Here is a 13,827-nt window from a genome sequence, read left to right on the forward strand (position 1 = left end):
CTCAGAGAGCACCAAGGAGCCCCCTAGTATTTATCGGGTGCCTGCTGCAGAAAGGAAGACTGAAGATTGAATAGAGACTGTGGTTTTTATCTGAAAGATGTGATTTTCCGCAGACGAAAATAACTGATCTTTCGGTGGCCAAGTACATCTTCAAGAGAAAAACCAGTCAGGATAAACACGTAATGGTCTTCCGCCACTTAAAAAAAAAAAGTCAACCTACACTCCAAACCAGTTGGAGTTGCTATTCCCGCTCGAGAGGTGAGTAAGCAAGCGTGAGTAGAAAAGCGGCTATTCCTGTAGCCGCAAGCTTTTGCGCTCGGCTTTTCCTTTCCTTCTTCGGCGGACAAACGATTTGGCAGCCGACGGCAGCGGTCCTTTCCAGCGCCTTGCCTGCCCTCTCCATGTTTGGGACGGTGAAGGGGGGACGGAGTGAGCGGGGAGGGTTCCAGCCTTACTGTTAGAGCGTTTGAGTGGGGGAACCAAAGAAAGGCGCCCGCCCGGAGTAGCGTCTGCCTCCCTCGCCCCCTCACGCTCTTCTGCGGGCCCTCAAAAACGTGCGCAAGGGCGAATGGTTTTGTTTTTCCTTTAAGATACTAAGATACTAATTTTTTCCATGCAATCTCCCTCGAGTGGCCGCCGCTCAACTGGTTCCCGGGGAGAAGAGAAGACGGGGCTGATTATTGGAAATTCCACACTTTCCGGGAAATTTCCCCACAGCTTCATTTCGGGCTAGGCGGAGTTTCCAAGCCATTTATCCCCCGAGGGCTGCGTAGGCGCCTCCTCCCTGTTATAATAGGCGGCGACTTCTGCCAAAGAAGACCGCGTGTTTCCTCAGCCCGTCGGTGGAGAAAGAAGGCTCGGCTGCCAGCTCTGATTTCTAGACACCGTAAGTCGTCGCCGACGCGCTTCTTTTCACCGCCCTGGCTTACCCAATTCTATTAAAAGATTTAGCCTTCGAATTGTGTTTGCGCCACCTATTCTAATCTTGGTTATTTTCACCTTGGTTTTTTTTTAAAAAAATATTGTTATTATTTGCATCTTGTGCAACTTCAGCCGTTGGTTAGTTTATGATTTAGGGGCAAGTTCAGAAAGTGAGTGTAATGTATGAACGCAGTGGAAGTGGCGGATCTCGCGAAAGTTGTCCCCTCACCCGATCTGGCTTATTGTCGCCTTTTCCTTTCTGTGTCTGCTGCCCTTTGGTCTTCTTCTTGGAACTGCTCAAGAGAAGGCAGAGTAAACCAAAATAAACATGGGTTTGTGCAACAGCAAATTCTTTAAGTACAGTATAATAGACTTTCCCGAAAGATACGCCTAGCCTAGTCCCTGTCTTCTGTCTGGGTCCAGTTTCTTGTTGGAAAAACTACAAGCCGCTGGAATTGACTTTCAGGGGCTTCTGGATTGACTTCAATTAAAAATAAGGCCTCCCGGGTTTAGGGGAGCTCCTAGTAATATATTAAGTGGATTGTAGCAACTATGGCCAGGGAATTCCGATGGCCAGGAGTTTACAGAATTGGAAACCACGTGATAAAAAAAAACCTATAAAACTTAGGTTTTGTTCAAATCCAGCTATTGATGCCGTGTAAATTATGACTTATGGGTCATCTTTTCTGATCTGATGATTTTGAGATGTGTTGCAATGGCAATTTCCAATGTTATAATTTTATTATTAATATCTCACACATTCAGTGGAATGTAACATATGAATTCTGTCATTTATAGCTTATTCAGTTTTAACAGTTAACAAACCATGGCTTAAAACGTTTGAACAAAATTGCAGTATTTCAGTAAAGATTAAATAGTGAGTTCATTAAGGGGCAAGGCATTATTGGTGGGTTTTTAAATATTTAACTCAATCAACAGGTGTACAATATGCTAACTCACAGGTACACAGTGTATTCAGATCTTATATTACATATTTTATTTATACATGACAAGAAAACCTAAATTTGTGGTGTGTTTAGGACTTTAACCAAACCAAGGCTGACTAGTTGAATTGTCTCATAATAAACCAGGATCTGAAAACAAGATTTGGCTTGTAAAAATAATCTGTCAGAGATCATGGTTTGATTAAAACACTAGAGGCAAACCATAGATGGAAACAAGTTTTTCTTCTACTACCAGTAGTAGAAGTTAAGGAAGGATGGGGCAGTTGTTGGGGCGTAGAAAGAAATCTGCTTATCACAGAATTTCATCTGTCTTCAAATATCCTCTCACATCAGCGACCCAAAGAAACCACAGAATGTCCAACTTCCATGGCAGTGATCCAATCGAGCAAGTGAGCCAAGCCATAGAACACAGATGGAGCAGAAGATAAAAGGTCAACTTTAGGACTGGAGGTTTTTTTTTTAAGATTCTTTCAGGGGGCTTGAAATGCCAGGTTTACTTCTTTTTATTTTAAAAGTGTAAATTTTCTTCTGAAATAGGGTGAAATAAAACTTTCATTTGCATCTAGAATTGCATTGTATTCCTAAGCCAAAGTGCAGACTGCCAGCTTTATGCAGTCTTCCTTAACTGATGATATTTCAATCAATTCCATTTATATGGAGTCCTTTGGGATTGGGCGGCATATAAATATTCCAAATAAATAAATAAATAAATAAATATTGTTTAATGAAAAACACTCAAACCACAGGACAATACTGTTGAAATTAGTGAAATTTATGAAAGTACTTATTTATTTGATTGGAATGTGTTCAAGTAAAGACTTTGTTCTAGTCTCAAATGCTTTTTCATTTTCTTGAATACCCTCCCTTTCTTTTTGCAAGCAATTTGCTAAAACTGGGTTTTAAAACCGCACTAATAAAACTGATTTGATGCATTTCCATTGCTTATATTTTGAACAAATTTTTATTTACACCTAATGTTTTTCACTTATGACCATTTTCTTAATGACAGTTCATATTAACAGTGGTCTCATAAAGACCATCACCTCTGACCATCACAAAACATTGCACCAAACCTTCCCAGTCACAGGATCAGAGTGCTAGGCAACCTATTCACATTTATTTGCCAAGTTCCCTATGAACATGCCATTTTCACCCCTTCCTTAGAAAGTTGGTGGAGAAGCCATCAAGAGAAAGTTGTAGAGCTGTTGCCGGCAGCTAAGAGTATGTCCTGTCACTTCTGGGGCTGGTTGATTGTGCTTGAGGCTGAAGAATTTCAGCTCTGTCCCTGCTTGCACGGAGCTGAAATCCTTCAGCAAAGAATAGCTTTGTTTAGTGGTTAAGGCACCAGGCTAGAAATTGCTGGCACACTGGGAATTCTAGTCCATACATGAAAGCCAGTTACGTCATAGCCATAGTCTCTGTCACTATCTCTCCATTCAACCCACCTCGGGGTGGTTATTGAGGGAAAATAGGAAAAAGGCATGTTAGGTATGTTCACATCTTTAAGTTATTTATAATAAATGATGAAAACTAGGATGAAAAATAAATTTGTAGCCTTTTCAAACTAACTAAATTTAGAGACTTTTGAAAACATATTTTTTTGGAACAACATTCCCCAATCTTTCCAGCTTTGTGGAACGACATGGGGTCGATGGGATGGTTGTGCATGAGTTGCGCACACACACACAAATACACATACACACACACATACACCACTGAACTGGCTGTGGTCCCCGGGAGGCTGGGGACCCCTGTCTTAGAATGTATAGATGGGATGTAGGGGAAATGCAATTCATTAGGATGGATTGACAATCCAGTGTTTAATCCTAATGGCTTTTAATATAAACCATTATGTTATCCAGATATTTTAGACTTTAGTTTCAATCTAAACTTGTGTGTATTTGTGTGTGCACCTGATGGACCCGTCGGGATTTCAGAAGGAGCTTGGGGAGATACCTGACTCTCTTGCCCACAATCCGACAGAGTCTGGAATACAGCGGCGACTGAGGCGCTAGACCAGTTTGCGCCTTTGCGGCCTCTCCACAGCAGTGGATCCAGGAGGGCACCTTGGTTCACCGAGGAACTCCGGGAGGTGAAGCGCCAAAAGAGACGCCTAGAGCGACGCTGGAGGGCTAGTAACTCCGAATCCGACCGAACACTACTAAGAGCCTTTATTAGGACTTATTTAGTGGCGATACGGGTGGCAAAATGTGCACATTTTTCCGCTCTTATTGCGTCCGCAGAATCTCACCCAGCCGCCCTGTGTAGGATAACCCATTTCCTCCTGAAAGGGGGGGGAAGCGGGGGATGCCTTACAGGGACGGGCTGAGGTGTTTGCCCAGTTTCTGTCGGACAAAATCGCTCCGATCCGGACAGACCTTGACTCCACTTGGACAGAACCAGCGGAGATGCTGAGGGAGGGTCTTGCTCAGATTTCCTGGAATGAGTTCCAGCTTGTCACCCCTGATGAAGTGGACAAGGCCATGGGAGCGATGAGTGCCTCTACCTGTTTACTGGATCCGTGTCCCTCCTGGCTGTTTTCGACCAGCAGGAATGTAACGTGCGGCTGGCTCCAGAGAATTACGAACGCTTCATTGCGAGAGGGTTCTTTTCCACAACCTCTGAAGGAGGCGGTGGTGAGACCCCTCCGGAAAGCTATTAAAACCTGGTTATTCTGGCAGGCCTGGGGCTGTTGACCTCTGGATTGAGGTCCAGCCCTGCTTAGATTGGGTGCATGTTGTGTCTTTTTAAATTTGTCTTGTTTTATCTGTTTTTAATCTTTCTTGATTCTGTTTCTGTAAGCCGCCCGGAGTCCTCCGGGATTGGGCGGCCTATAAATTTAATAAACAGTTAAATAGTTAAACAATCAGTTCCAGGTAGCATAATCAATGGCAAGGAATAGTCCACACTATAATCCAAAGAAAGCACCATTGTTTAGGCATTTTGCTCTGAAGGACTTTTTTAAAAAGTTCTGCATTTATAGACATTCTGGAGTGTAGTTTGGGAAACATTTCACATCATGTGTACTTTCCCCATAATTCTTAGGTAGCATTCTAAACTTGGAAAATTATAGAGCCATTGTTTCTAAGATACAATTAGAGCTAGTTGTATCCCTTCCTTGAGAGACCTGCTGTCAATATTTCCCTTTTTCCTTCAGAAGAAAAATAAACAATAGATTAAAAATAATAAGTGCTCATGTATTTTTCAGTCATTATTTTGCTTTAGGTTGCTATACATTTTCTCTGCCTTATGGGGAAATTTTGCCTTGTAGTCTTATCATTCAATTGTGCATGCATTGAAGCCTCAGAATATTTTTGTTTTCTCACTTAATGGGAATATATTGACATAGTATATTGGTAATGTTCTATCTCTGTTTTTCCTATAGTATTACTTGTTTTTTTACTTACTGAATGAAAATTAAGTCTGATAATTTCGTCATATAATTTTCAGGGTCTTCCATAGAAGATGATGCTAAAATTAAGGCCCTTTTTCTATAGCAGTCCTCCAAATTCTGCTAAACAGGCTGAAAACAAGAAGATAGCCAAAGCTTCGGTATCTTCTGAATCAGAACCTGATTCATTGTCAATTGAATCATCCTCTGAAGAAGCCCAGCCCAAAAACCACATGGGAACTGAGAACCACAAGCAGATTCCTCCCCTTGAATATTTTCCTCAATCACCTTTGGAACTCACTGAAACAGACAATGTTAAGAAGAAGCCGAAAACAGGAATAAAAAAAATAATTGCTTGGTTTTTTGACAAAGGTGGGAAAAGAAATGAAAAGAAACCTGAGGAGGAAAACTGTCAACCAATCACAGGTACAGAATGATGGTCATATAGAAGGACAGCCTGCCACTATATATTAGGGATCTCCAAATGTGGCATCTTTAATACTTGTAGACTTCCACTCCCAGCATTCCTCAACCAGCCAAGTTTGGAAACCCCTGCTATATGTTATAGTAGGTTGTAGATGAGTTGATAAGATAGGCATCAAGCCCTCAAAGTGTTTTAAGTGTCATCCACAGACTCTTAAAATTGAAAATGTTTTTAATTAAATGATGAAATAAAAAATGTCAAAGTTGAATTGGCTGAAATTTCACTAGAATTAACCCTCTTGGAAATTTCAATCTTGTTTTAGAAAATTATATAAATTATATAGCATATTTCATAGCTTCTTGTTCCTTTACTGTTGATGGTCAATTCCAAAAGGCAGAAGCTATCACTTCAATATCCTAATATCCTAAAGTGACCAGATTTTAAAATTGGTAAAGCGGGACACCATTGACGGGGGGGGGGGGGGAAGCAGCCCTTTTTCCATTTCAAGGCGCTGCCGCTTCTTCCACGGCCTCCTTCTCCCCCCCACCTCTTGGAAGTCCAGCCAGCTGCCCGCCAAGGTCTCCACGGAAACTCACCCAGAGTTTTCACCGTGATCTGCCTGGTGAGGGGAGGCGGCAGGTTGATGCAGACCAAATCCACATCCTGGTGCAGCAGGACCTCGTCTATCCGGCTGGTGTAGAAGGGGACGCTCATCTCCTTGGCCAGTTCTTCCACCTCTTCCTGAGTGTGGCCCCAGAGTGCCTTGACTGTGAAGCCCTCGTCCTTTAGAAGCGGGATGATGACCCAGCAGTCAGGCCGTGCCGAACACACCCATCCCGGGCAGCATGGTTGTTGCTGCTGCTGCTGCAGCTGCTTCTGCCTGCTTCCCTCCACCCTCACCTTTTTCCTCCCCTTCCTCCTCCTCCTCCTTGCTGTGATCTGGATGCCCAACGCACCTTCCTTTCCTCCGTGTTCGGCCCTTTCGTGCGGAGCCTCAAGATTACAAGCAATGCGGGGTTGCTACGCTAAGGGCGCCCGGTCCCAACTGGGAACTGCTGATGCTGCTGCTGTTGCTGCAGGAACCCAGCGGCACCCGATCCCTGCAGCAGAGGCTGGCTCTGCTCCCGGCAGCGGGCCCCTGCCGTGTCCAGCGCATCTTCATCAGCAAGGAGGTTGCCCGCCCAGCTCACTGCCGCTGCTCCATGGCCGGGTCATCCCAAGCGCGCACGACCCAGAGCTCCCCGCACCTAGCTGTGTTGCACACACACACGAGCATTCAAGGAATCCGGCGTTTTTTACACATGCATCCCGGCCGTCTCCAATGCAAGGGCAGCGAAGGGCAGCCAACAAGTGGCGCAGGAGCTAGGAGCAGCCGAAGCCCCAGCAGCCACCCCGCTTCTAATCTCCATCTGCCCGATGGAGGCTGTCCAGCTGCTGGCGCTGCTGCGCCTCTGCTCCGCTGCCAAAGATGCCACCACCACCCCCTCGCTGGCTCTTCCTGCCCAGACACCTGCTGCCCAGGAGCCGCCCGAAGCCTTCCTGCCCACCACCGGCTGCACTGCGGCCGACTTGCCCCGGGTGGGCTGGAAGGCTTCGGGCAGCTCCTGGATGGTGGGCGTCCGGGAGGGAAGAGCTGGAACAATTGGGTTGATCAGGATTTTTTTTTTTAAAAAAAGCTGGATTTCTTGAATGCCCGCATGTGTGCGCAACGCAGCTAGGCGCGGAGAGCTCCGGGTCGTGCACGCTTGGGATGACCCAGCCATGGAGGGGCAGCGACAGCGAGCCGGGTGGGCAACCCGCTTGCTGATGAAGACGCGCTGGCCGTGGCAGGGGACCACGGCCGGGAGCAGAGCCAGCCACTGCTGCAGGGATCGGGTGCCACTGGGTCCCTGCAGCAGCAGCAGTTCCCAGTTGGGACTGGGCGCCCTTAGCGTAGCAACCCCGCATTGCTCGTAATCTTGCGGCTCCGCTCGAAAGGGCCGAACGCAGAGGAAAGGAAGGCGCGTGAGGCATCCAGATCACAGTGAGGAGGAGAAGGAGAAGAAATGGGAGGAAAAAGGTGATGGTGGAGGGAAAGCAGCTGGGCAGCCTCCATCAGGCGGCGAGGCGAGCTGCATGCGAGGCCGCTTGGCCAGCTCGCCCCGCAATTCCTGCTAGTGCTCGGCAGCATGCAGCCGCCGTGCAGCCTCCAACCCTGCAGGCTGCCCTCCCGGCGCACAGCCACTAGTCTATAGACATAGATAGACCTGGAAAAATGTGTGTAAATGTTTGCAAGAGGAAGCCACGTGGTGGAGCCAAAAAAGGGGCGAGGCACCCTTTGTACAAAAATCAGAACTTTTTTAAAACGCCGCAGGACGCGGGACAAATTATTAAAAACCGTGACTGTCCCGCCAAAAGAGGGACGTCTGGTCTCCCTAAATATCCTCATTATCAGCTCTAAGGCTGGTAGTTACACCGGCTGGCACTCTTTTGGTCTTCTTAATATTTTAGTCTGATTTGTTTTCATTCTGTTCCTTGGCCTATATTATTGGAGCTTGCAGATCCTTTGTATTTTCAACTATCAGATATCAGCACAATGCAGTATTGATGTTTCTTCCTCAAATTTTAAAACCATGCTCAGCTTTTTCCACTCCAGCTTCCCTTAATTTACCAGAGTATAGGTTGAAAGATGAAGTCTCTGTGCTTCACAACTCTTTGCATCTGCTGCACCACAGATTTATGATAAAACTGTGCAGATGTACACATTACTTATCATTGTTCAGCGAAATGACACACGGCAACTGCTACTCATTGACACTTGAAAGAAGAACATTCTTCTGCCAGTGAGCTCCTGATTTATTTTGATTACTATTAATCATAAAGGAGTTCTGTAAAAACCCAAATGGATTTTGGGGTGTCAGAAACATAACCTTCTACCCAACTGAGGCAGTCAAACCACAATTTAATAGAAGTATATTGCAGTCAATTTTGCAGTGGTCAAAATGTTGAACCAGATATCACTCCCAAATAACAGACAATACTTTTGTATCCATGGAATATAAATTCTTTGTAGCCAGACAAGAACAATTAAATGCATGTAAATTACATATTGATTTAATTCTGCAATTGATCTTAATTGATTAAAATATTTTTATTAGATTTCTAATGTGCCTTTCACTCAAGAGCTATTGGCACTATTTGTACAATAATGCCCTAATGCAAATGATATAAATTCATACAAATGAGATATTTTGGATTCAGTAGACATCCAGAATAACAGATACTTCCTGAATGGTGCATTACATTTATTTTCAAAATGGACTGATCAGTTCAACAAAATAAGATAACAGAAATGTTTAGACTAACAATGAGAAATAAAGAGTAAGATATAAGACTCCAAGAACAGTCTTTTGTCTACTTATTTCAGTTTTTACTTTGCATCCTTGAGGGGTATAAGGCCAAAATGGTATTAAAAGCTTACTAAGGCCAAAAAACCCATCCTAACCCTTCTTTTCCTTAATTGAGATTCCATCAAGGTGAGCTCACACCTGGTTTTCCATGGTTGAAATAGTATAAGTTGAGGATGATCCCTCAACTGCTCAGCTGGGAAGTACAAGACTCATCCCAACACAGCATACTCAGAAAATATTTTTCCTCCTTTTTAAAATGAAAAATTGAAGTCATGGAGAACAAACTTAGTGTTGCTACAGAGACCAATCTAAATTTGTTACCCCCGTGAAAAAAATGCTACATACACTTTTAGACTATGAATTGCTCTGAGTAGACTTAACTTGAAATTGGGGGAATATAACTTGAATGAATTAGTAACCTATCAATCACGTGACATTGATTACCATGTATGTCTACTTAGTTTTGCCAGTTGACCAAATCAAGAAGCTGATTCAGAGCCAACATTTTTGCGAAGCAAGTGAACATCTCATCATGCAAAAAAAATCCAACAGCAATCTGGACAGCAGAAATGGGGAAGAAACATTGGACAATCAGACTGAAATTGAGGATTTATTAGAACTTTTATATCAACAGATTTTCAACACCATAGAGTCCTCTATCAGCATAGCATTAACAAAGCCAGAATTGCTGAAAAATGCCGTGAGCGCAGTTGTTATGTGGGTGAAGGAGGAGGAGAATTCCCAGATCAGAATGTGGAAAGAGGAATGGAGGAACACTATCCAGAAATCTGTAGAAGAACGAATGAATGCACCTCCTTTGGTTTCTAAAGACCTCTCTACTATTGGTAACACTTTCTTGCATATGGGTAAGACTATGAAGGATGACATGATCACAGTGGTGCAGCATATTAAACACCATTACCCTGAGCATTTTCAGGTGTGCAACACTTATGCCAAGTTCTACCACAATTACTTTTCATACCAGATGGAGATGTGTGCTGAGTTTGAATTGAACAAACATGACAATTACCTTCTTCTCAACTGGACACAAAATTTATATCCAAAGTAAGTAAAGTTTATACTGTATCTGGGTTTTTATGCAAGTCTTGCCAATTTAAACACAGATCAATTCCAGGAAATTGTTTGCTGAAATGCATTTTGACAAGGAAATACGAAAATATATTCTTCTGAAAATGTTCACAATTTTTCATGCAAATGTTTAAGGTGTGAACAAACTGATACGAAAACAAACTATAATAGGCTTATGATTGAAAAACAATCATGAATATTACAGAAGTTGAACTCAACAAAATCTTCCATCCCTAGAAGATAAATGCTGAGGTAGATAAACAAATATTTTAAGATAGTGTAAAGCAGCCCTATGTTGATCAGAATAGGATTAATAATGTGTCTTTGTTAACTTAACAGGCTTTATAGTTGAACCTGTTCAACAATGGAGACAGTTGTTATTTAGATTCTAATAGGGATTATTAAGAAATTTGATTATCAAGAAACATAAAAGGCAGTCTTGAAAATATCTAAATGTAAACTGCCCTCAATTTGAGAAAATAAAATAATGACTTGGTATGGATATTCAAAAGCAGTGTCTATTTTCAATGAATTTTGAACAATTGTCCTCAGTCCTCCCCACTAATTCAACTATAGTGCTTTTTAGATTTCTTGCCTGTTGCAAAGTGAGTTCATCTAGCCTTCTTTTAAAAAAAATATTTTAAAGGCATTTCCAATCCCTGTTTCAGTAGCTTGGATTGTCATTAGAAAGGTTGCCAGTATCAATTACTTTGTGAAATGTTGGTCATACAATATGGGTGGTTTTCACATTGGAATCCAAGCATTCTGTGGCAAATAGCCTACTTTCACATCTGCTTTATATTGAGAATTTTTGGGAAATTGAATCAAACAATGAAGAAAGACTATGTTGCCAGCTGATGAGATACTTTTTGGCTATTTCAGTGATATTAAAAAGAACAGTGTTTTAGTTAAAGAGTTGGATGAAGCTAGTATTGGAAACTTGTTGCCGTTGGGACAGATCAAACAGCTTGAACAAACATATTTGACTCATGAAACGGTAAGAATTCTGCTTATCTTTTCCTCCATAGCTTTTCAAGTTAGTTATGTTCATGTAAGAATTGGTGCAATGAGTCACATTTGTTCTTCAGTTGTAAATTCAACTTGTCACTTTTCACAGTGGTTAAGTTCTCCTCACATCTCACCCATCTGAGGATCCCCCCCAAAAAAATCAAAGTAACGGGTGCAACCTCAATATCAAAGCCCTGCTTTTTTTTCTAACACATAAGGACTAAGATTGGATTTCTGTGTTCACACCTACCACGTTGGCTTTTTTGGATTGGCTCACCTGCAGGCCCATGTACTGCAACCATCATTTTGTTTCTTTAGCTTTGATTTAATGTGGTATGTGGAACAAAACCACTGTGGTTGTAAGCTGCTTCTAATTTAATATTACACTTGAAACTAGACTACTTTCAGTTTCACAAGTGGGCCAGACAAAAAATGCAATGAGGTGAGCTAATCCTACTTTATTACAAGGAAATATTAATGGAATCTTGCAAGTCTGAAAGTACAAATCTCCACTGTCTCTTTTTACCACCTGATTCATTAGAGCAGATCCTTTATAAGCTTATTTCTCTGCCCATTGCTCAATTGTGGATTACTTTCCTTTTTATTTGATTGTTCCCTAAGCAGCATCTCTTCCCCTATCCCATCTTTCAGGATAACTCCCACATTCCATTACAGCTATTACAGGTTATTCAATACTACACTGATAATACAATGGGGGTTGGGAGAGAAACTCTATCTTCTCTATGTAATTCCTGTTTTGATCCAATTATCGGGGGGTTTTCTCATTGTTCTTGGGTAGTTTACAATTTGGAATGTAGATGCAAAGATGTTCTGCCCCCACGCTCAGAATTGGGTAATGTCTCCCTGATGCTGATGTCAGTTCTTCTTCCACTCACATATTCCCAGAAAAACCTCATTAGGAAACCAGGGGCTATTGCAGGGAAACTAATATGTATTCCTAAATATTATAGGTGCTGCTATTACCAGAGGGGGTAACCACTCTTGTATGAGGGACTTTCCAGAAGACACTTCATTGCAGATGGACCATTTTGGCTCCTTATTAGCTTTTAATCCCTACATAGCTCAGTTGGGTGGGCAAAGGCCTATTAAACTGAAGCCCAGCATTCAAAATCCTTGTTCATGAGCTATTTTTTCACTTAGTGGAGGAATTTTAGCATAGCATGCAGCGGAGTTGCTATTCAATCATTTTAAGAGCACCTTAGATTTAAATATATGTGCATTTCTAGAGAGATAGCTGCTAATTGTATATTTTGGTCTTCTTTTCTTACAAAGGATTTTATTAGATGTTGTCTGGACAAATGTTTGAAAATAGAAGTCACGAACTGGACCAAAGAGGTAGCACCAGGGATATTGAATGATTATTATCATAGTGAATTATCAATAGATGCTATAAAGGTAAATAACAAATATTTTGTGTTTATGTGTGTATTATGCAATCAACTCCTGAAAAATTGTTCCAGCATTCCTGTAGAAAGATCTATAATTATAAATCTACCCTGATAGTAGAAGCACCTCAAGGTAGCATTCCTGGACCTTCAGAGTAATATTGGTTCCACTGGATCTTTTCTTTTTTTGCTTTTTTCCCATCAGCCCATTCCCAGTTCTAGCACACTATTATTGCTGAATATGGCAGAGTAATTTTCAACTAATTTCAGTGGGAGAATTAAAAGGAAAAAATATGCCAAGACAAACAATGGAAAGCAAAACTATTTTTGCTTCTACCCTGACTACAGCAAGTCAATAAAACTTTGAAACTTTGTTTTTAAATTATGTATTGTTATGTATCGTTTATTTTTTAATTTTTGTCTGTACCCCCCCCTTCCCTGATTTGATTTGTTAGCCGCCCTGAGTCCCCTTCGGGGGAAAAGGGCAGCATGTAAATATAATAAATGAAATGGAATGAAATGAAATGAAATAATAGATGGCCTGATGTGGAACTTTCACTGGTATACTTGCAATATTCCTACATTCAACCATTTCATTCCAGATCTTTGGATTCCTTATAAACTCTTAGTTTATTGAGAATTGTATGAACATATTCTAGATGTTCTTATCCATGGGTTTGATTAAAACCATTTTAAATCCATTTTTTTCTATGATTTGAGCCCTGTTCTTCTACACACACATTCTCATATTCTTACACAATTACTACTACTACCACCACCCAAAATAACACAATATAGATCTACAGACCATGGGAAGTCTCCTATCTATAACTCTTCCCATTTTATGTCAAAATGAAAATTAAAGATAGAAAATTAAAATAGATTTGGACTGTTTTACTAGAGAAAAGCAACCTAGTTTCACTAATACAGTGAAGGTTTACTGATAAGAAATAATTATTCTTTTCTCTATATAGAGAAAATATTTTAGTAAGTGTTCAAGCAAATTAACTGAAATGTATATAATCCTAACTAGACTCCCAGTGAGGTTAGTTTTAAATGCAGATACAGAAGGTAGAGAACCTGGGCTGAGATCAGAGGGTTGAGACTATCTGATGCCCAGCAGTGATGACATGCCCACTGGATTCTTGTCCACAATAGTCTTATTTTTACCCACTCATATCTAGCTTCCCCATACCATCCTTTCTGATTTAGGCTTTTTAATTGGCTCTTTACT

At 41.7% G+C, this 13,827-nt stretch overlaps 1 protein-coding gene across 2 annotated transcripts in view; it reads left to right on the forward strand.

Moving 5' to 3' along the window:
* Positions 1-393: 393 nt before the first annotated feature.
* TNFAIP2 (TNF alpha induced protein 2) overlaps positions 394-13,827 on the forward strand; it is a 28,443-nt gene continuing 15,009 nt past the window's right edge. Inside the window, exons 1-5 of one of the 2 annotated variants that reach the window (XM_032234759.1) lie at positions 394-886; positions 5,337-5,703; positions 9,552-10,155; positions 11,062-11,176; positions 12,481-12,603. In XM_032234759.1, coding sequence (XP_032090650.1) covers positions 5,352-5,703; positions 9,552-10,155; positions 11,062-11,176; positions 12,481-12,603 — 1,194 coding nt within the window. In that variant the 5' untranslated portion in view covers positions 394-886; positions 5,337-5,351. The remainder of the gene's footprint in view (positions 887-5,336; positions 5,704-9,551; positions 10,156-11,061; positions 11,177-12,480; positions 12,604-13,827) is intronic. The other variant, XM_032234765.1, reaches the window with a different exon arrangement.

The sequence above is a fragment of the Thamnophis elegans genome, chromosome 1 (assembly GCF_009769535.1).
Source record: "Thamnophis elegans isolate rThaEle1 chromosome 1, rThaEle1.pri, whole genome shotgun sequence".
Classification (NCBI taxonomy): domain Eukaryota; kingdom Metazoa; phylum Chordata; class Lepidosauria; order Squamata; family Colubridae; genus Thamnophis; species Thamnophis elegans.